Source organism: Sceloporus occidentalis, unplaced genomic scaffold (assembly GCF_023333645.1).
Source record: "Sceloporus occidentalis isolate IW3139 unplaced genomic scaffold, rSceOcc1.0.p SCAF_32, whole genome shotgun sequence".
In the NCBI taxonomy this organism is placed as follows: Eukaryota; Metazoa; Chordata; class Lepidosauria; order Squamata; family Phrynosomatidae; genus Sceloporus; species Sceloporus occidentalis.
In genome coordinates, this window is record NW_028317012.1 from 1,117,213 (window position 1) to 1,142,141 (window position 24,929).

General features: G+C 39.1%; 2 protein-coding genes across 2 annotated transcripts in view; one reads left to right on the forward strand and one right to left on the reverse strand.

Moving 5' to 3' along the window:
* The first annotated feature begins 9,962 nt into the window (after window positions 1–9,962).
* On the forward strand, window positions 9,963–19,232 carry LOC149298444 (bromodomain-containing protein 7-like). Its single transcript, XM_089487280.1, has 16 exons — window positions 9,963–10,035; window positions 10,853–11,055; window positions 11,707–11,836; window positions 12,517–12,571; window positions 12,861–13,005; window positions 13,139–13,249; window positions 13,931–14,112; window positions 14,301–14,430; window positions 14,796–14,871; window positions 15,079–15,180; window positions 15,734–15,869; window positions 17,012–17,123; window positions 17,233–17,353; window positions 17,834–17,977; window positions 18,851–18,994; window positions 19,171–19,232. The coding sequence occupies exons 1-16, from the start codon at window positions 9,963–9,965 to the stop codon at window positions 19,230–19,232; spliced, it is 1,926 nt and encodes a 641-aa protein (XP_089343406.1).
* Window positions 19,233–21,433: 2,201 nt separating this feature from the next.
* LOC149298445 (adenylate cyclase type 7-like) overlaps window positions 21,434–24,929 on the reverse strand; it is a 34,082-nt gene continuing 30,586 nt past the window's right edge. Inside the window, exon 25 of the mRNA XM_089487281.1 lies at window positions 21,434–21,580. Coding sequence (XP_089343407.1) covers window positions 21,434–21,580 — 147 coding nt within the window. The remainder of the gene's footprint in view (window positions 21,581–24,929) is intronic.

The window sequence follows — 24,929 nt, forward strand, 5'->3', positions numbered from 1 at the left end:
TGTTAGCATGTGTGTATGGGTGGGTGCCAGTGAGTGATGTTAGCATGAGCGTGTTGGAGTGTACCTAGGGCCACTAACCCTAGGCTGTCCCCTAAAGAAGTTAACTATATGTTTAGACCTGTAGAATAGAAAGCATCAAAAATTAGCTGATCAGTAACTAACCATAAAGCCACAAAACAATGGTACATGACTACCGGACTTTTTCTGACTTCTTAGCCTTTGTTTATTCTTCTCTTATTTCTTTATTGTAGATAGCAGATGGTAAATTTGAATCTACGCTAGCTGCCTTTGACCCTTTGCGTCAGTCTTACCTCGTCTCTGGATTTCCCTTCTGTACTTCACCTCTGGACTATTTGTTGCCCTCATGCATAGATTCACCTTCTCAGCTGGTGTTTCTATCATCACCCAACTGAGAGAGTGTTTACATTTGTACGGGTGTGCAGTGTCTCTTCCTGCATTTGGACTCCTCATCTGAGGTAAGGACTGCTTGCCATTATAGCTCTTTATAAAGATGTAAATGGCTTCTACACACAAGCAAAAAAGGTACTGATGCATCTTTTGACAATGTTACCTTTACATTCTTGCAATGCACTTTATAACTTTATATACACATAGATAACAGCAGCTTATAAATGAATCAAATGTAATGAAGTGGTCTGAATGTTGTAGTTTACATTATTTATATATACATAATCTGCAACAGAAATAGTTTATAAACATTCAATCATATATATAATGCTGTTGTAAGGTGCTAATGATTTTATACATGATTTGATAATATTTTGAGTTTCCTAGCTAGTTGTTCTCATTTGTCACATCAACAAATACCAGGGTAGCATTCATTGTATGAAATACAAAGCAGGGGGAGGCATCAGGTAAAGCTTCTCCTATTCCTGGACCTCATGTCATCTGCTCAAACCTGGATGAGATTATCTCATGAGACAAAGCTAAGCAACAGCTGGAGATCCTTCTGCTGTATAACAAGATATTTTGCTAATTTTGTAGCAGTTTTAGGTAAGGGGAAAGCATCATAAAAGTAACACCTTTTAGACTAAACTACAAATGAAAACCAAATGCCTTTCCGCAGAAAGGTTGCTTTTTCAGCCATCTTTTCCAGGATACATACAGTTTCACATGTTGCCGACCACATGTGTCCTGGACAAAATGAGTGATATGTCTACTCTAGTAAGAAGCAAGATAAAGCAGGTGTATTGTTAAGAATACATTGTTAAGAAGGGTGGTAGATAAGAAGAATCGCCTCCTAACAATAGTAACAATAGTAGAGGCTAATGCAATGAGGGAGTTTTAACATTCATGGGATAGGCATTTTGCTATCCCAAATATATATATTGGTCAAGACCAATTTGACTGTATCTGCCACTGCCACTGCAGCTTATATCCCCATCACTATGAGAGGTTCACCAGAAATAAAGTACTTCAAAGCTATTTACTTATTCTCTTTAACTGAAAGTGTCTCTGTTTCATGCCTCATTGATAATTTTCTTTCTCAATCAAAAGGGAAAACTATTGATATATTTCACACATTCTATAGAACTACCTTCAATTAGGAATGGTAGTGACAAAATAAAAGTGCAGTGGTACCTGAGGTTGGCAGAAATGTGTTAGTATCTGACATAAAGAGCTTCATTTCAAATTTAAAAACACCAAACAAATCACTCAAAGGGTCTACATAGTTGCTAAAATCAAATTTAGTGCATTCATATCCGGTAGTAAAATTGTTGGATGAAACTACAAAACCAATGGACTTGGATGTTGAATAAAGTGGATTCAATGTTAACTCCCCTGGACTAAGCATCTGAACTCTGCAGGGTCTCTTGAGAGTTTGATCCAGGTCAAGTTCAACATCAATGTAGAAGCGCAGAGTTCATCTGAACTCCATGGGAACTTGCAGAAAATAAGTTATAAGCCTTGTCCTTATCAAGTTCTGCTGAAGATCAAAGTCTTTACTAGTTGCTAGCCTAGAACAATGTGTTACAATTTATAGTTAAATCTGGTTTAAAGTGGTCTTATAATATGTCCAAATGTGATGGCATGCTGTCTCATACAAAGTTCTATAATTATCATCAAACAATATTTTGGGAATAGTATTCAGACAAAATGAATGCTTCACCTGACAAAATAATTTCACATATCCACAGCTATTACGTTTTTTTTTAAAGCTTTATGTTTCTTAAAACATATCTAAAGACCAAATTACAACATACTCATTATCTTGAGTACACGATCTCTTTCATTTTATGATTTTTAAGTTTTAAAGGGCTAGAACTGATATCTAGACTATCATTCACTTTGAAAAGTTTCCCATAGTTCAAGGTGACTTTTTGATAATTTTTCTTAAAGAAGCAAATAGAATAACAGAGAGCATTTTGGGTCAAAAAGCATTCTTTCACTAATTGGTAGTGTTAACAACTTCTGTTATTACTGCCCCTTCTATGACCCTTAGAGTTAAACCAGCACATGCAATGGTACTGTGTATGCATGACACGGCTTACTCTTAGCAAGTGCAGGAGATATGCTTTAAAAAAATGAAATAGGGCTTTTAAAAGCGTGGACATTAGTCTTCCCTAAAGACACAAGCAAGTATTTTAAATTGATTTTTTTCAAGCACCTTAACAGTTCATAGTTAAGCAGTTTTCTTTTAATATGGATATTTTGACCAAAGACTTGTTAAAAAACGAATTGATTTTTCTTTACAACATGAATTTTAGAACATTTTTTTCATTAACTCTTAAATTATTGAGATTAATTATGATTATGTGATGGTTTTCAACACTGATTTACACCCTTGTGACTACTGGGTACTGGGTGGGCATGCAAGGGCACAAACAATGCTGCAAAATGCTCACAACTGGTGGCTGAAAATTGAAGGGCACAATTTGCCACTCGAACAGCATCAAAGGTAAGTGTGTGGCACCATCAGCCACCAGCCTACTGGGCATTTACCTGGTTTGTCAGATAGCCAGTCTAAGCCTGGTATACAGCATTACTTTTCTCTTCTGTTCCTTCCATGGTAACAAAAGGCTCATCTTATGTTCTATTATAAAATGGAGATATTATAATATTGTCCTATATAAAGGACTGGAAATTTGGCTCCACACCACTCTGTGATATCATTAGAAACAGTTTCTCTTATTTCTATTCTAGCTCTCATGACACAATGCCAAAAATGTTCAAAAAAGTACCCATCTGGCAACATCAAATAGATCGCAAAAATGTAAACAGATTTTTTTGTGCACATGAAAGGGTACAAATATACATATACAAATATGAAAAATATTGTTTTACCTTTTCTTCTTTCTAAGAAATAGGTTAGCATGTGGACGCATTCCATATTTTTTTTACGCAAACTAGACGTTTGTTATTTATAGGACAAATCAGAAACATTTCCTGTTACTCCTATTTTTGGAAATATCCCAAAACCTTAAATATTTGGTAAACAGATAAGCAATTCTCTAAAGGCTTATATGTTAGAAGAATGGTAGAATAAAACAATATGTGGGCTATACTGTACAATTGCCAGATGGACTGTAATACATATTAGAACAAGAATCACATTCTGCCACTAGAATATCATTTTTTCTTGTTTCTGAAGCTCTTATATGTTGCCCAAACTAATGTTATCTGTTTAGAGTTTTGTGCATGGGTATACAATGTATCACACTGGTGCCAAACCAGATCAGTCCAGATATAGCACAGTACCACGCTGTGTGAATGATATTGCCCAGAAGAGAGGAGAGCAGAGTAACAGACATGTACTCCAGATGTGGTTCCAGCTTTAAAAATAAACAGCAGAAAGAAATGGTATAGTAAAGACTATATGTTGTATACGTGTAGAATATATGAATAATAATTTATATACTTCTTGCTTAGCATATGTTTCATAATCAAGATTGTAAGCTTGCGAGCCGGGCTCTCTCCACCTAATGTATCAGTTTATCTTAGTCTGTCAATTCTCGTCTTGTCATACCCCTTGAATATATGTATTGTATTAAGCGCTGCGTAAATTGTTGGCGCTATATAAATAAAAGATAATAATAATAATAATTTGGTTTAAGTGGGCATGTCTGTGATTGGACTGTTCAGAAGGACCAGGCTTTGTTGTTGACCAACAACAAAATCACCTTGGCTTTCAATTTCGCCTACATGGGACTTGAAGGCCAGGAAGTGTAATTTGGTACCAAATTTCTAGCAAACAGTATGGTCGTCACAATCGATGAAATCTAAAGGTAGTAGAGACAAAGCAACAGTGCATAGCATGACCCAGAACTATCCAAAGGCTGATCCAAAGTCATGAGCCAGGGTCACAGAAGTCCATAGTTCAAAAAAGCATAGCAGAAATCAGGCAATGAACATAGGGTCAAAGGTCTATAACAGCTTAGCCTTGATCGGAGGGTGTTCTTGGAATTTAAGTGGCTTCCTCAGTCTAGGAGAAGGATCTATACAAAGCCACGTTTATGCTTGCAGGAGCAACAGGTGATGATTTCAACACCTCACTAGAATCTGACTGCACATCCACCAAACCTTTGAGTGTTGACCAGCTCTGTGTGACTAGCTTACACCCTAAGACCATTCTTTTTCCATTCTACTAAAACATGTACTTGAAATTACATGATTTATTTACACTAAAAGTTAGTTAATGGGGCAAAAAGCTGAATTGTAAAAAAACCTTATAACATTGTGACCCAAAATTCTAATTGACAAGATAATTTGAAAATGTTCTGTTTATATGCAAACACAATGATTATGCTTGAAATAAATAGAGACATTTTTCATAGCTTCAGATTTGAGCCAGCAGGCCGTCTTGAGTAATTAAGAGCTTCATGCAGCATTGAGTTGTAGACTGGATCCATTCTGTGTTCATTGTGTGGTGTCCTGTGTATGTGTTGGACGCTTCACTTGCTGTTTGGCAGATGTTTTGGGCAGATAGGTTGCCTATGTCTGTGTTTTCCCTCCTCATCTGTGTTGAGAGTTGACAGCCCCATCCAAGGGCATCATCTTCTGAAAAGTAGTGCATGATAATATTAGATGAAGTCAGATAAAATTAGAATCTCTTGTATTTGTGTGTTACACCAGTAGCTACATCAGTGATCCAAAAGAAGACAAGAAACATCATGAGAATCCTTCTGACTATAGTAACATACCAACTAACACCAAAGAGTTTCTGGATAAATAATTGAATGCCAATGTTGGCTTTGATGTGGAGGCCTAAGCAATATATGGTCATATAGTGTGACTGAATCCTCAATATTTATGTTTATGTTTTGAGCTTTTAAGAAGCATTTGCTGGTTGTGCACCGATTCTTTGCTTTCTTGTATGCATATCTTACATATTTCAGTAGCAAACTGTTGCCATTAAAATTATCTGCCTAGAAATAGTTGATATGATTTTTCTAAACATTGTTTTGTTAATTGTATATAATAACGGTGGATTCACTACATTGCCTCTAATTATACTGCAAGGTACAATGCGAAATTAAAGAAAATAGTGAGAAGTATGGAATAGTGTGCCCCCTAGTGACTGTAATAAAGAAATGTTTTGAGATATAAATTTAAAAGGAACTCTTACCGTCACAGCTTTACCTTGAATAAGTGTAATTGTTGTGACATTACATAGCATAAAAGTTAACTTTATGGAAGCTGAGATTGGTGGCAGCATGTGGCAGCCTAAACCAATCAACAGCAATCCGGTCAGATAAATTAATGGGGAGTTATATTTACCAATTTTTTATTTTATTGTGTAAACACAATCACATGGGTACATTTTCTGTACATAATTTGAAAATGTAGGATTTGGGATAAAGGATAAGCCAGTAAGTGGCCTGTAATACCATAAATACCAAGAGTTAAGTTTGTTTAAAAAAGAGTTAAGGAGGTAATTTAATGTTCCTGACACCTTACTAAAGAAGAATGCTTATTAACCTTTAAACACTTGCCTGAGGTGGGAGCTGCAGCTCTGGTGCTGTAGCTGCCTTCCTCCTACTTCATGCTCAAATGATTCTAGATCAGTTCTAGGAAAGAGATCCCATTGAAATTAATGGGAGCGCTTGCAGCTCATGCACACAGGGGTCTGAACAGACCCTCGCCAACAACATTTGCCGAGACAGTGCTGGAGTTGACTGGAAGTAAGTATATTATGTACAGGGACTTGTGTTTTGCGGAAAACATCGCATGCAGGCAAAAAAGCTGGGCATGCATTTGGAAAAGGAACACCACCATACCTAGGACCTCCTCGGTTGAGACACCACTTCTCCGGTCCAATCTCTGGGTCGTGGAAGCAGCGTTTATACACATGCACTCTATCTCCACATCACCACTCTACTCTCCCTCTTGCCTCATACAAATTTAAAGTGTTTCGGACTAGCCTCACCCATGTGTGGATAACCCCGTCCATTGTAAAGTCCCTTCCCCTGAAGAAGGGTCGAGGTATGAACACCATGAAAATGTAAAGGGACCATTTGCATTAAAGTGCATATGATGGCTGGAGTGTCATCTACCTTAGCACTATGCCTAATATAAAATGCACACTTCCACAACTTAAAACATGTTTTCACCTGTTAGGGCTCTCATAAAATCCCTCACAAAGCCTATGTTAGATAAAAAGGCATCATACTAGAAGGATGTCATGAGTTTTTCTATGAGAAATAAAGTAGAAAGTTGATTACAGTACCATATTTTTAAATATTTCTAATATTTTCATTAGAGATGGAGTAATGATATTTAAATACCTCCAGCAAAACAGATCAGTCACGAACCTCAAGTAAAATTCCACTGGGAAATGTAAAGTGACCAGATTAACACGAGTCAGTGGACACTTTTTCAATAAATGATGAATAATCTGCCAGATTTAATCACATAAAAGCAATTTGGGCACATTTTGGAAAATGTCAGTTTATTCATCTTGACGTGGTCCCTTTCAGAGGGTTACAATCTTGTTCTATCAAACATTCATGCAGAAACTCTTTAGCCTAACAGAATTAAGTAGCAGTGACATTTGGAATTTCATCCTAACTAAACATCACTTTTACCATCTCGCAGAAATGTTTTCTTCGTGAAGCCGAGGAGAGTTTGGTGACTGCGGCTATCTAGGCAGCTTTAACTCCTTCATAGCGGGACTGTTTTTGGAAAATTGTACCTTTATGACAATGGCTGGTTTTAAAAGCTCTGCTGTGTTTGTGTTTAGCTGTAATTTTATTCATTCTCATTTACTGTATCCACACAAACTTTTTTTTACTGTTTCTGGCCCTGGTATATTTTTTCTGTGTTGCTGAATCCCATGATATCAAGTCATTGCAGCAACAACGCTGAGCAAAGATAGCATTTGTTAATCCTTTTCTAACAGAGCCGTAGCTAGCTCCTTTTGCGCACGAGGCAAGAATGGAAAATTGTGCCCCCTAGCTATTTTTATACAGAGGCTATTTAATTTACACTGCCCTTACACACTGCCTTTACACACACCAGCCCATAAACACACACATACACTGCCCTTACACACAACTGCCCATTAACACACATATACACTGCCCTTACACACGACTGTCCATATAAACTGCCTTTACACATACCGGCCCATAAACACGCATATACACATACACTGCTCTTACACACACCTGTCCATACATGCTACCTGTACACACACCTGTCCATTAATATGCATATACACATACACTGCCCTTACACACACACCTGCCCATAGACACTGCCTTTACACACACCTGCCCATAAACACACATATACACATACACTGCCTTTACACACACCAGCCCATAAACATGCATATACACATACACTGCCCTTATACATGACTGCCCACACACAATGCCTTTACACATACCTCCCCATAGACACACATATACACATACACTGCCCTGACACATGGCTGCCCACACACACTGCCTTTATACACATCTGCCCATAAACACACATATATACATACACTGCCCTTACACACACACACACACACACACACACATACACATATACTGACCTTACACACACCTGCCTTTACACACACATATACTGCCCTTACACACACCTGCCCATAAAAACACACATATAAACATAAACTGCCCTTACACATGGCTGCCCACACACACTGCCTTTATACACATCTGCCCATAAACACACATATACAAATACACTGCCCTTACACATGGCTGTCCACACACACTGCCTTTATACACACCTGCCCATAAACACACATATACACATACACTGCCCTTACACACCCCTGCCTTTTCACATATGCACATACACACACAAGCTTACAAACACACACATATATTGTTGTATTTGAGTGTATATATTTCAATGGCATGCCTGTCACGTAAAGTGTCGTGAAGGGGTTAATGAAGAAGCAAAAAGGTGAATCAAAACCATTGGTTTCAATAATATACATAAACTGAACTTGTCATGTAAAAACATGGGCATGCTCCACTCTAAAGGGACACTCCAGCCACCATATGCACTTTAATGCACATAATGGCCATGCGGTCCCTTTACATTTTTGTGGTACCCGCCTTGCAGAATCTTCGATATAGTGGTGTAACAGAAAATACTTTGGCCCCCCTGCAATACTTACATTGGGGGCCCCAAGGTCCTTCTACACACACAGTAAAATTTGTGCACACACAGTAACATAAACACACCCATGCTAACATAATTAAACACACACAGTAAATTATGTACACACTAACACACACAGTAACATAATAACATTCACACAAACACACTTACATACACACACAGAAACATACTTAAACACACACAGTAACATATTTACACAGTAACATAACATTCACACACACACACTTACACAGTAACATACTTAAAAACATGGTAACATACTTACACACACACTAAGATACTTACACCCACAGTAACATACTTACACCCACAACATAACCATGTTTTTGTCCAGTGACCAGCAGCTCTTCTGCTCACCCGCTGTCCCCACACACTGCCAATGTCTAAGCGCCTGGAAATTATATCATATCTCTGCACTCAGACTCAGCATGCAGGCATTGAGGGAGCGACACTCTGCGACCCAGTGGTATAGATAGGGAATAATTAGAAAAAAATGTAATAATTGTAATGATGCTCCCCTGCTGCAGAATCCCGCATATGCATTTGCCCCTTTCCCCAACTCTAGCTTCAGCGCTGGCTTGGCGGACACTGCGCATGCGCAGAAACGCTCCTGTTGATTTCAGTAAACTGTCCCTCTATGAAATTAAAGAATGCTTGGAAAGACATGCTGCATTTTCTTTCTCTCTTTTTCTACACATGTGCCAAAAAATAGGTCTGTAAATATAAAGGCACAAAATCACCCCATAAAATGTAGCACATATAATTTATAAATATATATATATATTTCTATTTATATTTTTTAATGCAAAGTAAGCTGAGACTAAATTAACCTCCACATCCTATGCTGCAGTATGGAATCCGGATGTGTAAAGGCTGGTAGTTTTATTTATACTATTAGCCTGATTTTAGGTATTGAGCCCACTGTGTGTTTGCGACGCCTTTATAAAAAACACCAAATAATTAGTCATAAGAACTACTAGTGATTATTATTTTTTACAGGAGATGGTTACTTTTGCTTTAAAGTTTCACCCCTGATGACCTATTGCTTTGCTGCTGCTTCTTCTTTCTATTATTATTATTATTATTATTATTATTGTTATTGTTTTTTGTTATTATTTTATTCTTATGAAATTATGATTGTTGTTAACAGTGCAACGTAGTACTCCGGCCGCGAGGTGGTGCTCTGCGTGTCCACACCGAGCGAGCAGGCCTGAGAGCCGAGTCTTACCCCAGTGCGCATGCCCGTAGTACCATCCGCCCGCTACCCGCAACAACAACAACAAAGAAAGCCGACGGCGCGGAGAGGTGACGTCATTACCGCAACGGGGAAACGTAATTTGAAGCGACCGGCGGCTGAAATGGGCAAAAAACACAAGAAACACAAAGGGGATAAACACGGATATGAGGCAAAAACGGACGTGCGGGGAGCCGGTGAGACGTTTTACGTATTCGCCGTATACTCATTACTGACGTAGTGTGTACGCTCCCCGTTTATTATGTACCGTGGGCCGTGCTGTATACACACTGTAAACTACATTATGGCCTCCGCATTATGTAGGCTATACAGTATGCGATTGAATGGGCTCTATGCGTCTTAATTCACTTCCCTATTCCCCCTGCAATGGAGTTTGTCTGCAGCCATATTCTTATCTATTATTATTAATGTATTAATGTAAACCAAAGATTATATGTATGAATATACGTGTCTTCAGACCTCATGTAAATAGATGTTATATGTGAAGTACATTGATACACTACTGTTACTTACTGTACAGCACTACAGAATATGATGGTGCTATATAAATCAATAAATAATATTGAAGATAGAATTTGTTTTATTTATATGATGCCGCAGTAGCTTCTTTTTATGATGACTATTATCATCATCAGCTTTCAACTCATAGTCCTAATCTCTTGTTCTTCTGTCATACGTATATATATATATATATATATATATATATATATATATATATATACATACACACACGCACACATTAAATACTACCATTGATCTCTATGAATTGTCACAATCTGTGTATATATATATATATATATATATATATATACACACAAACACACGGATGGTGACAATTCATAGAGATTCATATATATATATATATATATAAATGCACACACACTCACACACATTAAATACTACCATTGATCTCTATGAATTGTCACAGTCCGTGTTATAGAAGCTGGAGTCTTAGATCAGTTTTCATAAAATTCCTTTATTTCCCTCAACTAGAATATGTGGAAAAGCCACTAAAACTTGTTCTGAAAGTGGGAACCGGAGAGGTGAAGGAACTGTCCACTGCTCGTGCCGCAGCTCTCCCCCAGGGCTTCCAGGAGGATAAATCTGACCATGAAAAACACAAGGAGAAAAAGAAAAAGAAGAAAAAGAAAGGGGAAAAGGATGTAAATCCAAGTGAGGAAAAGAAGAAGAAAAAGGTGTGTTTGCCATTGGGCTTTGCTGTGTTTTGAAACTGTTTATCTTTTGTTTATGAAAGTGATAAACATTATGTTATAAATAAGTGTGAATGTATATCTCAAGGAAAGAAGTGTTCTGATTCTGTTCCTGTTGCTGTGAAGTATGACATAATACAGAACAGAATATTAAGCTTCTTGCGCCACCTTTTTATCATCATGTGATTCATGAAAAATTATTTTATTTGACATGAGTCATTTGCATATAGAGCCACCCAGTGCTGTCTCAATTTTACCTTTGTTCCTGCGTCTGTGTTCATCTCAGAATGCAGAGATTGTACTATGTATGCACATAGTGTTAGATTTTCTTAAAGCTATAGTCCTACGTCGGTGATGAAAAAATTAGCTTGTGAAAGTACCTTTGGTTTACATTATTATACAATTGCTAATGAAAGCCAGCAGTTTTTGCTGCTTTTGGTAATTTAGTGAAATAATTCCATTTTTTTCTTTGCGGGCTGGAGGACAGCGTATCACTTCTCCCCTCTTTAGCAAATGAAATGCCACCAGAATAAGTCTGCGTATATTTTGTTTCTGCATTTAAATCAACTTTAGTTTTGCAGTGTATTTCTAAGAAACGGCCTAAGTTGTTGCCTTTGTAACCATCTTTGATTCCAGGATGATAAAAAGAAGAAAGATCGAAATCAACAGGCAAATGATGCTGACAAAGAACAAGATAACCATTCTCCACTGAGACCAGATATAGCAGCAGGATCTGGTCCAGAATCCTCCCTGTCAAAGCCAGAAGGTAAGAAGACGGGGCCTTCATTAAAATAAAAAATAATCTTAACAGTAGCTGGTGTAGCCTTAATTCTCTGTTTTTATTCATGCTAGTATAACTCCAGTATAGTAAACTATATTCATATCTACAAAAGTTGGAGACAAAAAATGACTCCAGTGCTGTGTGTGAGGCCAGTGACGAGTATTAAGAGATGTCTGTGCTAATAAAGAGAGTGCATCTTTATCTTTTTATTAGAATGATAATGCAGGCAGGTATGGTAGTCTTGTAAAAGTAGTTTGTCATCGTGTGGTCGTACTGACAATGCCCAGTTACACATTCACTGAAAGGGTCTTTCTTATGCAGTTAAAATTGGGGCAGATATATGGAAAAAAAAGAGTATTAATGTGGGTACCAGCGCTTTAGGTAACATCAGTTATATTCTTCTGAAGATCTGTAATGTTCATATTCCGTTTGGAAAAACATATTTAAATCTAATATAATATATATAAACGTAAACTCGATTCTGGTCCAAGTTGGGTACTTGGGCAAGTCACCATAGCAACCAATGAATTATTTGTGTAATGGACCACATTTTAAACAGTGGATTAGGATCACATGTTCTTCAAATGTTCCTATGCTCTGATCAGTTACCTATGCCACAGAAGACCAGAAACTATAAATAACAATAGCGTTTTCATTCATTTTAGAAGAGCAAACTCCACTTCAAGAAGCTTTGAATCAGCTAGTAAGACAACTACAAAGGTGAGTACTATCGTGTGCTATAATCAGGTGACAACAAATGCATTCTGCATTCTATATATAATATGGACCAAAATATTTTATAATGCATGGTGTGCTATTGGTTTGTCCTCATCTGACCCCTTTAACCTTTTTCTGTTTTTGAATATTACATCTCTGTTGGCGTTCACAGACGGATATAGGCACACAGGAATATAGACGCATATACTGAGAGTCACTAAAGATATCTTAATGTAGTGTATATGTGATCAGAGTGCAGTCACATCAATTATCTGTGCTCTTACATCCATAGGAAGGATCCTAGCAACTTCTTCTCTTTCCCTGTCACGGACTTTATTGCTCCTGGTTACTCCATGATTATTAAGAATCCAATGGATTTCAGCACAATGAAAGAGAAGATTAGGAATAAGGAATATGAATCACTAGAAGAACTTAAGGTAAAACAAAGTCTGCAAAGGTCTCTTTGACTTTAAGAAGATATTAAAGTGTGCTGACATCTTGCTGCTCTGTAATGTGTTATTAATCTGGATTCTTTTTAACAAATAACTAATGCATGGATTTATTTTACAGGAAAACTTCAAGCAAATATGCCACAATGCCATGATTTACAACAAGCCTGGGACGATATATCACAAAGCTGCCAAGAAGCTGCTTAACTCTGGCATGAAAATCCTCAGTCAGGTAAAATGTCAATCACAGTTTGTGTTCCTAATCAAATAATTATAAAACATCTTCCTGTCACATCAGATTCTTTTAGCTGCAAGGTAACTGGAAATGTGATAAAAAGACCACTTCGATTCTCATTAGTATGTGTCTTCTACTGCATGTTGGATCAGTACAGCATGGGGTGTCCTTTTGACCTGAAAGATAACAATGCGAAACTCTTGATATATGTAAGACATAGCTTTTCTGCAATGCTTTAACTTTATAAAATGCTCGGCTGTTTCTAGCAATTTATGGCAGCGCTGATTTTTCTCAATGGGTAAATTAATTAATGTGTAAGTGTTTGGGAGCAAAAATAAAACAGCCAGGCTGTTTTAGGCCCCCTATAGACGTATGGGGTAGAGGTGGCACAGGTAGCGTGTTAAGGTAGAAGAGAAGGCAGACGCCGACTGCCTAGGGGGTAGAGCGGGCCCAGGCCAGCTGCTTAATGATGTGTTGCTTCATTTATCCCTCAATGAATTGGAAGGGGAGTTATTACATTAAAATACATATTGTTGATGGAGTTTTGTCATTTTGGAGGCCAGACATTTCCTATTTATTGTTTGGATCTTTTTAGCTATTTGGATCCAAAGCAGCAACAGAGATACTACAGGCTAACATTAATTGCCTTTTATCCTTTATATCTTAATATACTTTTAGGAGAGAATCCAGAGTCTAAAGCAGAGCATCGAGTTTATGGCTGACCTTCAGAACGATGGGAAAGATAAAGAAAAGACAGATTTGCTGGGGAACGGAGAGAAGGTAGAAGAAGATACAAAAGAAGAGTCAATGGACACGTGTGAAGTAACAGCTCTCAGAAGTCCAAGCAGGGATGTGAAAAGGTAACCATTATTAATGTTATCTGACTAACATTATGCTTAGACAAAAACCTTCTAATTCTTTGTATAGCATGTATTATATAGCAGCATTAAAACTTTTAGTATACAGTCCATTTCTTTTTAGTTACACTGGTTATCCACACTTTGTTTTTATTTGAGCTTGTATGGTCTGATTATTGACTCTTTCACAGGAAGGATAAAGATCAGCTAGAGGACAAACAGAAAGTCGGTGAAGTTGCATCTGAAAAGGAGCAGGAGGAGATCGATCAGATAATTAAAGACTCACTCGGCAAATTATCAAAGAGACAGATAAGCAGCCAGGTAAGAAGACCCCTCTTCCTTGCTTTCAATGGGTGCAGTGTGTTTGACGTTGCACATATACCTTTTCCATCCTTCGATCAAAAGGAACATGATCACAGGATTAAAATGTAGTTTTTAGGCTTGTTGGATCAGTAATATTACATTGAGTAGATCTCACAAAAGTAATTTATACATTACGGAGGGCCAATGCCGTTGTTGCAGAAGAAATTTGCCAGGATTTGTAATCTGTAGTGAAGGCCATGATCTGAAATAGTAAAATTCACATCCATTCCCCTGCAAACTGAGTTTAGTAAAAGTGTTTACTATATAGATCCTGGTGCATATTATGAATATCTATGATTTAGCCTTCATTAAAAATGTTGCAGGTCGAGTTTGAAAGGAGGAAAGCTGACGGCACCACAACACTAGCCCTGCTTAATCCTGGGGAGTTATATCCTGGAGGTATGCTGCTAGTAAAACACTTGCTCTTTCGCTGGATATGGGTCTGTAATATTGAGTAACCAGTCTGACATTGTACTGTGCAGTAGTGGGACCAGATATCTGGTCAGGTCACATTGTACACCTGCTCTGCTGCTGTAAAATAATAATTTCCCTGTTATACTAGCATTTTGGCATCAGCTTGCTAAAAAACGTTTCATATTTATACAGAACCTGGTTCTGCCATTCTTGGTCCCGCAGCGGGCCGGCTTCAGTCTGGAGTTAATTCACTGCAAGGTTTCAAAGAAGATAAACGTAACAAGGTGACTCCAGGTTAGTGAGACTTAAGTTTTTATTAAGGCATGTTAAGCTTATGTTGCACTTGTCTCAATCCTACATAATGTTTGGACAGAGTAATCATTGTAATGTGGCAGAGAGTCCTGCACCTCAAAGGGCCCTCGCTGCTGTATATCTCCCACTTCTCTGCACGTTGTGTGTTGAAGTGTATGTTACGGCACATCAGAGATCCATCCTTGGAACAGTAAAGGGGGTTTTTTTTGGTTTTTTTATCCGGCTTCCTGCCAGTTATACGTTTGCAAAATCTAAAAGGACCAGCAGATGACTCTGGTTCTGTGACAGCATGTTGACTGGCAGGGAGCAGGAAAAGAAGAAACTCTGGCTATTCCATCTGAAGCTCCTGGAAACTTATGCGACTCTTCATCATTTTTGTAATGTTCCGTTAAAAGGTGTCACCTTTTGGTTAATGGCTCAATTTTTACCACTATATACATTTTCTTTAATGTTAAAAATGGAAAGTGTGACAATTTTAGAATCATTGTTCAAGTACATCCTTGGTCGTTGTATAAAATGTCTTATTTGTCCTTAGTTCTGTACTTGAATTACGGACCGTTCTCCTCCTACGCTCCATGTTATGACTCAACATTTGCAAATGTAAGCAAAGATGACTCTGATCTGATTTACTCGACCTATGGAGATGAATCCAGTCTTCAGGGATCTTTCAGGTAGGACAGCATTACTTCTTATGAAATTTCCCTGACCTATAAACTCACTGGAGCAGAAGGCTCATTCATTTGAAGGCTAGACGCCATTTGTTCTCTTTGCCAGAGTCTAAAAGGGAATAAATGTTATTTTTTTTCTTGGAGGGGGGTACGAACCTGGAGGTTGGCTTTGTAGGCAGTCATGTGATAATGTGGAAACGTGAGATTCGTAGTGGATACTTCCCGACTGTCACATGACTTCCTACAACGAAGATCTCCCGGTCTGCAGATAAACTGATTTTTCTTTGGGCATAAGACCTACGCAAATGTAGGTTTATTTTTTATTGTTTCGTCAGCATACATCATTATCTCCTAGCCGGTCATAGTAAATTACTAATAGTTTAAATGAAATCTGCTATGATCGTGTTAGCCAGTTTCCTCTGTGCTCCGCTGGGATTCCTGTTTTTGGTGGGTCACATCAGTTGGCTCCCACCTATAGATGGGTGTGCATCATTACTCAAATCAAAAGGTCATTTTGCCCGGGTGGAAGGAAACCGGCAGGCGTTGCCTAAATAATTCAGTAAAGGGAGTTTTCTTTTACTTAACAAAAGAAATGTCAGACGGTCTATTCAGTATGAAAATATTTACTGCAGCTGGTGGATAGCTTTATGTCAGATATGCAACTTGCTACCCCTGGTGTAGTTATTGGCCACACTTATTTTTAGTTTTCATGGGTTTTTTTCCCCCATGAAATGAATTAATCTCTGTTGGGTTGTAAGTAATAGCATGAATGTGTGCCTACCTCCACTCAATCCGCATGGTAGCTGAATATAATACTAATAATCTATATTTAACAAAATTAATAGGATAGCGAGTAGATAATGTCTGCGGGTAGCTATTGATTTCTTACGTTGACCCTTTTGGTGTGATTGTATAAAGACTTTATGTCTTTGTCTGCTGTTCATGCCCAATCATAACAGTTTAGAATACAGCGCTGGGATAAGAGCTTTTAATTGGAGAATTAATGGAGACCTTGTCCTCCAATAGCTTGTGATCACCAATAATGTGAGCCCACTCTATTGTAAGAGTACTAACCTTAGCATGAAAAACTAAGTAATGGTGTTTATCAGCGTCTGAACAATTCTAAACTCTTTGCATATTCGTAGCATCCAGGAGTTTTTGGAGAACACCCAGGACCCACCATATGGGATGGCGGACTGCATTCTTGATGCGTTCACCGATGGAGAATATTCCAGAGTACAGAGAGAGCAAGACATGGTAACTAAATACTATGTCTACATGTTTAATTATCTGGTATAACAATCATTTTAACTTGAGTTTTGGGATACATCTGCAATGGTCTTCAACAATATGTTTGTTTCCAAAGGTGGACGCAGGAGCCAGTGATTGTTCAGCCACACCAGACTGTATCAGTACCTCTGACCAGTTTGCCTATCTGAAATCTGTCTTTGGTCTGGGACTGTTTGACGAGACCTTTGACTCAGTAGGTAAGGCATCTCATCTCATCAAGAAAAGTGACATCTGAATTTAGAGTACAATTTGCTTTTGTTAATATTCCTGCCTCAGTATGAATAAATATATCGTTTATCCGGAGCAAATCAGCTATAGATAAACGAAAAACATAATTTGATCACTTCTAAACTTATGTTTCTCCGTATTTACACCAAGGTTTATGCTATAAAAAAACTGTCTCATTTAAATTGTTTATACATCTTATACTATACAACGTGTTTCAAGGTTAATATTTTCTATTGTCTTTCCACTGCATGGCCGTTCCTTGTGTAAAGTAGAGCTGTACGTACTTCATTACATTATCTTTAGTGATCTCACCCCGGTTTTCCTTTTTCATGTGTTAAATGTAAAATGATCAATGTAAAGGTATCAATACAACATGCTCAAGTAAAACAGAGACTGGAGTCAACAAGTAGGAATTATGTATCTTTATTATTTAACTTTAAACATTGCAGAAGCAGAAAGGTTCCAAAAGAAGCTTGATGAAACCACCGGTCTTCTCAGAGAACTCCAGGAAGTACAGAGCGAACGGCTAAGCACCAAACCTCCTCCAAACACAGTCTGCCTTCTTGCACCGTCTGCCCGGGAAACACAGCTTGGTATGTCAGGCATCAGCCCTTCCTGAAACTAAATGTAGATGCTGGTGAAACCACACAGATTGGTTAGCCTTTTAAATATGGTTCTACTGATAGGCAGCATCTGGGATCATACATACATGTATTTCGCGTGGTCTATGATACAGAAGAACAGGGTGTGTTGGGTGCTCTGTTATCCCTCTGACATCTATACATAGTTTAAGACAATGGGGTTTATTTGCTAAAGGAACATTTTGCAAAAGAGTTGGGGTTTAAACTCCCTCAATTCGCTTTTCGGTATGAAGGGCCAACGCTAGCATGCTTCTCCAGCAAGAAGGAGCCCTGTATAATGCATTGGGTAAGGAGTGGATACATCTCACTGATTTCACTGTGCATTATACAGAAGTTGGCTTTTCATAAGGTATTGTGAAGACAAGTAATTGAAACCTAAACTCAGCTGTCAACTCTCGCTTTAGTGAATAAGACCCTAAGGTGTGCTGTCATGCAGTCAGTAGTGAGATACTGGCAACAAATACAAGTTGCTGTTGTTGTGGACTAAAACTATCCTTATGGTGAAATGCCATATTTCTGGCATTCCACTAGCTGTAAACTGCAAGTCCCGTCATTCTCTAACTAAGCTTGATGGGAGTTGCGGTTGTAGCTTTTGGAGAGTCAGGAATTGCCAGAGAGGAGGACAAAAACAGGACAAGGAAAGTAGCTCAGGATACAGCAGAGCATGGCAGACCGGAAGCTGAAATACTAAAATACTCAAAAAATTTTATGTAATTAAAAAATTGCAATAATTAAGGTTGTCTTGTTAAAATGGGTCCACAGAATTACAAGCATACTCATGTTAGATGTTGAGGCAGGATACTTACTCTTGGCTTTTACTTGTAGCGGATCGCGTAAACGAGAACCTGAAAGAACTGGCACAGCAAGTGCAACCGGGAGATATTGTGAGCGTTGCAGGTATCCGGAAAGCTATGGGGATCTCTGACCTTCTCTCGGGAGCAGAAGACTCCATGATGGATTTGACAACAGGTATGTTCCCTTCTTTATGGCAAGCAAATGGACCAGTGGCCCCTTTAAATGGCAATTTTTGCAGTAGTCCATGAATCTGCACACTTCCAGAGGTAGCAATGCGTAAGACCAGGCTTTTTAGAGTGTAATGTAAATTTCCATCTTGTCATTTACCCCCGCCTCTGTATTCTTAACAGATACACAAGAAAATGAAACATTCCCTAGAAACCGAAAAGAATGCCAACCAGTCTCAGCGTAGACAAATGCAACCCCGTGACTTGTAAATGAATATCCGAAAAAATCTTTTAATGACAATAAACCAGAGGATTGTGTTTTTCATAAACCCAAAGTGTTGTTTTTCTTGCAAAGAAACCAAATGCAGAATCTTTCCAAGCTTTCTCTTGGACTCGATGCGAATGTGAAATAACGGTATATTTGCATCCAAGATGTCTCTTTTTTGAGGTAAGATGCTTTTTAACATATGAGACAGGTCCTTGTCTTATTCCGAATGCGAGATCCCCACATTCTTACGGAGGTTGTAGAAATTGGAAAGTGTCTCGTTTTTATGCCAAATACAAAAATTGTTGTAATTACAGATTACTGTCTGTTAAATTACTTGTTTATCGTAGACTTCATTTCAAAATGTCACCCAGCAGCAATCTAGTATGTTACAAAAAAGCTGTTGTCAGAATTATTGCTAGGGTGTTATATCTAGATGTTATAAACCAGATGAAATTATAAATAGACAATAAATCTGAATGTTCGTCAGATCTGAGCTTGTTTACTGTGGATGATTATATAGAAGGACCAATGCAATATCATCCAATATTCTATAAAGTCATATCGTACATGTTCAAGCATTAGTATTGAGTGTGCTGTTAAAACACAACCATCGGTAGACAACTTAATCAGTTTGGCAAACTCTTACAAGTAGTCTTATTGCCATAGCAACCAAGAGTATGGTCCTGTTTAGTGGTAGCCATGGTGATAAGACCACTTCTAAACCTTTTGCTACAAAATCCTTTTTTTATTCAATCCATTCCATACATCCACATTATCCGACTTGTACGCACACTGTTGCCAGCCAGTTTGTTTTTTAGAGCGAGACTGACGGCAAAAACAAAACTGCATTAATCAGCAGACAAATGGTTAACTTTTTTATAATTCACTTTTATTTAAATTGCCCCTCTTGAAAAACAGACACTACTGGAATCAAACATTTTTAAACATATAGGCAGAACTTATGCTTTACTGGTAACTAATACATAACTTCAGAAACTAAAAAAAAAAGAGAGAGGTGTGTATGCATAAAATACATATTTCTATAAAAACGCACCCACAGGAAACACGTTTACCTCCACGCCCAAATAAACGAAGGGATTTGTTCCCTCTAAGAGAACAATGGCATTTATATGCTTACATTACATAGTAATTACTAAGGAAAACACAGCATTAGTTGGCAAACGAGACACCAAGTGAATCAACACCACAACGCACTAAAAATAGTCTGAAAGCCAAGGGTACCATTCAGACATCTTATATCAACATATTAAAAATAAGGCACGTAACTATTCAAAACAATAATGACATTTTCGGGGAAGGTGCTGCTACACGTCAATCCGTGCTTTAACAGCAGGCGTGCCATTTTATTAGCAGAGATATTAAACTAGAGCAATGTGAAGTATATGGAGAATTTAAAATCCTAATAAAACACTTTGTAATGGCTGGTTAGAACACACAACACTCAGGAAAACCCAAAACACTGTAAAATCAGGTAAAATGGCGTACCTATATTGATGCTTCTGGCAGTGGTTTGCGGTGTCCACTTGGTGGAAACCTTTCTGCCGGAAACATGTTTTGCTTGTGAAAGTTGCTACTTAGTAACTCTCCTCCGCATGGCAAGCGAAGCCTTATTTTAAAGACACACTTTGCAGACAGCTGTCTTGTAATGCTACAGACTCAGAGAACCTCTCTGCTGTTATTCACCCAATAACTATTATTACACCTCGTGTCTCCCAAATCATATATAGTCTGATATAACTGATCAGTGATGATTTCCCATTAACCCCTTAAGGACAATGGGCGGTCCCTAAACCCATTGAAAACATGGGCTTTGTCATTAAGGGATTGAATATCCCATAGGGTTATGCTGTAGTAGGCAGCAATCCAAATGCAGCTGCTAAACACGCTTTCCTCCTTTTGCATCAATAGGGTTGTGTTAACAGCTGCACAAAATCACACAACGCTGCGTTTCCAACACTGTCCAGGATTCATCATTTGGCTCCATTCAGAAATACTGTCTGTTTGGCATAAGACAGGGGTCACTCGTGGTGTCGCTCCTATGTACCCTGTGCGTGATTTTGGATGATCCTGTGTAAGGATAAACTCCCCCAGGATAAATACTATTTAACCTGGATGATTTCCCACGGCCGCGTCTTCTTCAGATAAAACCAGGCAGAGTTAGTTCATGGCAATGCTCTGGGATTTGGCCATGTCTGTGCTCACAAAGTAAGTCCTCAGCTCTCCTTTCCCTTTGACGTTAATAAGCCCTCGGCACTCGCAGGAATACCCCAGGCTTTCCAAAATGCGACACGTTTCTTCTGTTGTCTGCAATATAATTCAAAATTAGGGGTTATTATTGTGCTTTCCTTTTTTATGCTGTATAGACTAAAGGTATATTATTTTTGTTGTCAGTCTGCGTAAAACCTTTTTCTTTTCTTTTCTATACTACACAGCACAGTGGGTCGAGAAGAACCTGTGGGGAAACTGAGCAGGGGCAGTTTGGTTAAGTGTTCTTCCTAATGTCTGTTAATAATATGCATTTATATCCTCTCCCTGACATCTAGGAAAAACTTTACATGTAATGCTAATATATATATTGCTCTGTGATTTTCAGGCCCAACATAAGTATTATTACTTATTAACACTAAGATGGTTTCTGCACCACATTGGAATTCCAGAGCCATAGCTAGCTCCTTTTGCGCCTGAGGCAAGAATGGAAAATTGTGCCCCCCCAGCTATTTTTCTACAGAGGCTATTTTATTTACACTGCCCTTACACACTGCCTTTACACACCCAATGCCCATAAACACATATATACACATACACTGCCCTTACATGACGCCCATAAATGCACATATACACATACACTTCCTTAACACACCTGACACACCCCGCCTTTACACATACCTGCCCATAAACACGCTTATACACATACATTACCCTAACACACGACTGCCCATACACACTGCCTTTATACACACCTGCCCATAAACACACACACACATACACTGCTCTTACACAAACACACACACACACTGCCTTTATGCACACCTGCCCATAAACACGCATATACACATACACTGCCCTTACATACACCTGCCAACACATAATGTCTTTACACACACTGGCCCATAAACACACACATACACATACACTGCCTTTACACACGACTGCCTATAAACACACATATACACATACACTGTCCCTTACACACAACTGCCCACACACAATGCCTTTATACACACCTGCCCATAAACACACGCATACACATAAACTGCCCTTATACATACCTGCCCGTAAACACACTGCCTTTACACACACACGCGACTGCCCATAAACACACATATACACATACACTGCCCTTACACACACCTGCCCTACACACTGCTTTTACACATACCTACCCATAAACACGCATATACACATACACTGCCTTTATACACACATCTGCACACAACGTCCATAAACACGCATATACACATACACTGCTTTAACACACCTGCCCATTAACACACATATACACATACACTGCCCTTACACACCCCTGCCTTTACACATACCTGCCCATAAACACGCATATATACATACATTGCCCTAACACACACCTGCCCATACGTGCTGCCTTTACACACATCTGCCCATTAACACGCATATACACATACACTGCCCACACACACTGCCTTTATACATAACTGCCCACATGACTTCATATCCAAGTGCTCTGCATCTGTTGCCGGAGCATAGTGATTAGGAAGCACGGAAGCCGAGGTTTGAAGTAACTGACCTTGTGCTTCCTAATGTTGGCCCTTACACACACCTGCCCATTAACATGCATATACACATACACTGCCCTTACACACACACCTGCCCATAAACACCCATATACACATACACCGCCCTTACACACGACTGCCCACACAGACTGCTTTTATACACACCTGCCCATAAACACACATATACACATACATTGCCCTTACACACACCTGCCTTTACATACACACATATACACATACATTGCCCTTACACACGACTGCCCGTAAACACACCTATACACATACACTGCCCTTACACACACGTGCCCATTACCACGCATATACTCATACACTGGCTTTACACACGACTGCCCATAAACACACATTTGCACATACACTGCCCTTACACACCCCTGCCTTTACACTCCCACATACACACACCAGCTTACAAACACACTAATACCTATACTGCTCTTACATACACCTGCCCATACACACACACAAGCTTGCAAACACACACATATATACACATACACTGCCCTTCCACCCCTTTCTCCCCATCTCTTACCTTTCTCATCTTCCATCCAATTTTGGGAGTGTGAGGTCTGTCACTCAGGCTCTGCTTTACTGCTTCCTCATCACCTCGCATCAGCTATTGATGCAGAGCACAGGGAAGACTTCATTTCCCAGTGCTCGGCATCTATTGCCGGGGCATAGCAATTAGGAAGCACGGAAGCCGAGGTTTGAAGTAACTGACGTCGCACTCCCTAATGTTGGCCCTTACACACACCTGTCCATTAACATGCATATACACCTACACTGCCCTTACAAACGCCTGCCCATTAACATGCATATACACCTACACTGCCCTTACAAACGCCTCCCCATATACACTGCCTTTACACACATCAGCCCATAAACACACATATACACATACACTGCCCTTACACACACCTGCCCCCACACAATACCTTTACAAATACCTGCCCATGAACACACATATACACATACGCTGCCATTACACACGACTGCCCACACACACCTACCTTTACATACACATACACATAAATTGCCCTTACACACGACTGCCCATAAACACACATATACACATACAGTGTTCTTGCACACACACACACACACACACACACACACACACACACACACACATTTACTGCCCTTACACACACTTGCCCATAAACACACATATGCACATACACTGCCCTTACAGACACACACCTGCCCATACACACTGCTTTTACACATACCTGCCCATAAGCCCGCATATACACACACTGCCCACGCACAATGCCTTTACACATACCTGCCCATAAACACACACATACACATACACTGCCCTTACATATGACTGCCCACACACAGCTCTTATACACACCTGTTTATAAACACTCATATACACAGTGCCTTTTCACACACATACATACACATATACTGCCATTACACACACACCTGCCCATAAACATACATATGCACATACACTGCCCTTACACACGACTGCCCACACACAGCTCTTATGCACATGTTTATAAACAGTGCCCTTTCACACACACACAAGCACATACACATATACTGCCTTTGCACACACCTGCCCATAAACACACATATACACATACACTGCCCTTACACACCCCTGCCTTTACACACCCATATGCACATACACACACCAGCTATGCGCCAGCTAATGATGCAGAGCGCGGGGATGACGTCATATCCGAGTGCTCGGCATCTATTTCTGGAGCTGTGCGCCCCCCTCGCAGCTGGGCCCTTCCTACTGCCATGTGGAATTCTCCCAGCTGTAGAGAAAAGTTATTTTCACATTTATGGCATATCATTTCTGCAGGTTGGGTGTTTAAACCCCTACTGACTTCAAAGGAAGCCCCGTGGAAGGCAGGGCAGGAGGAAAT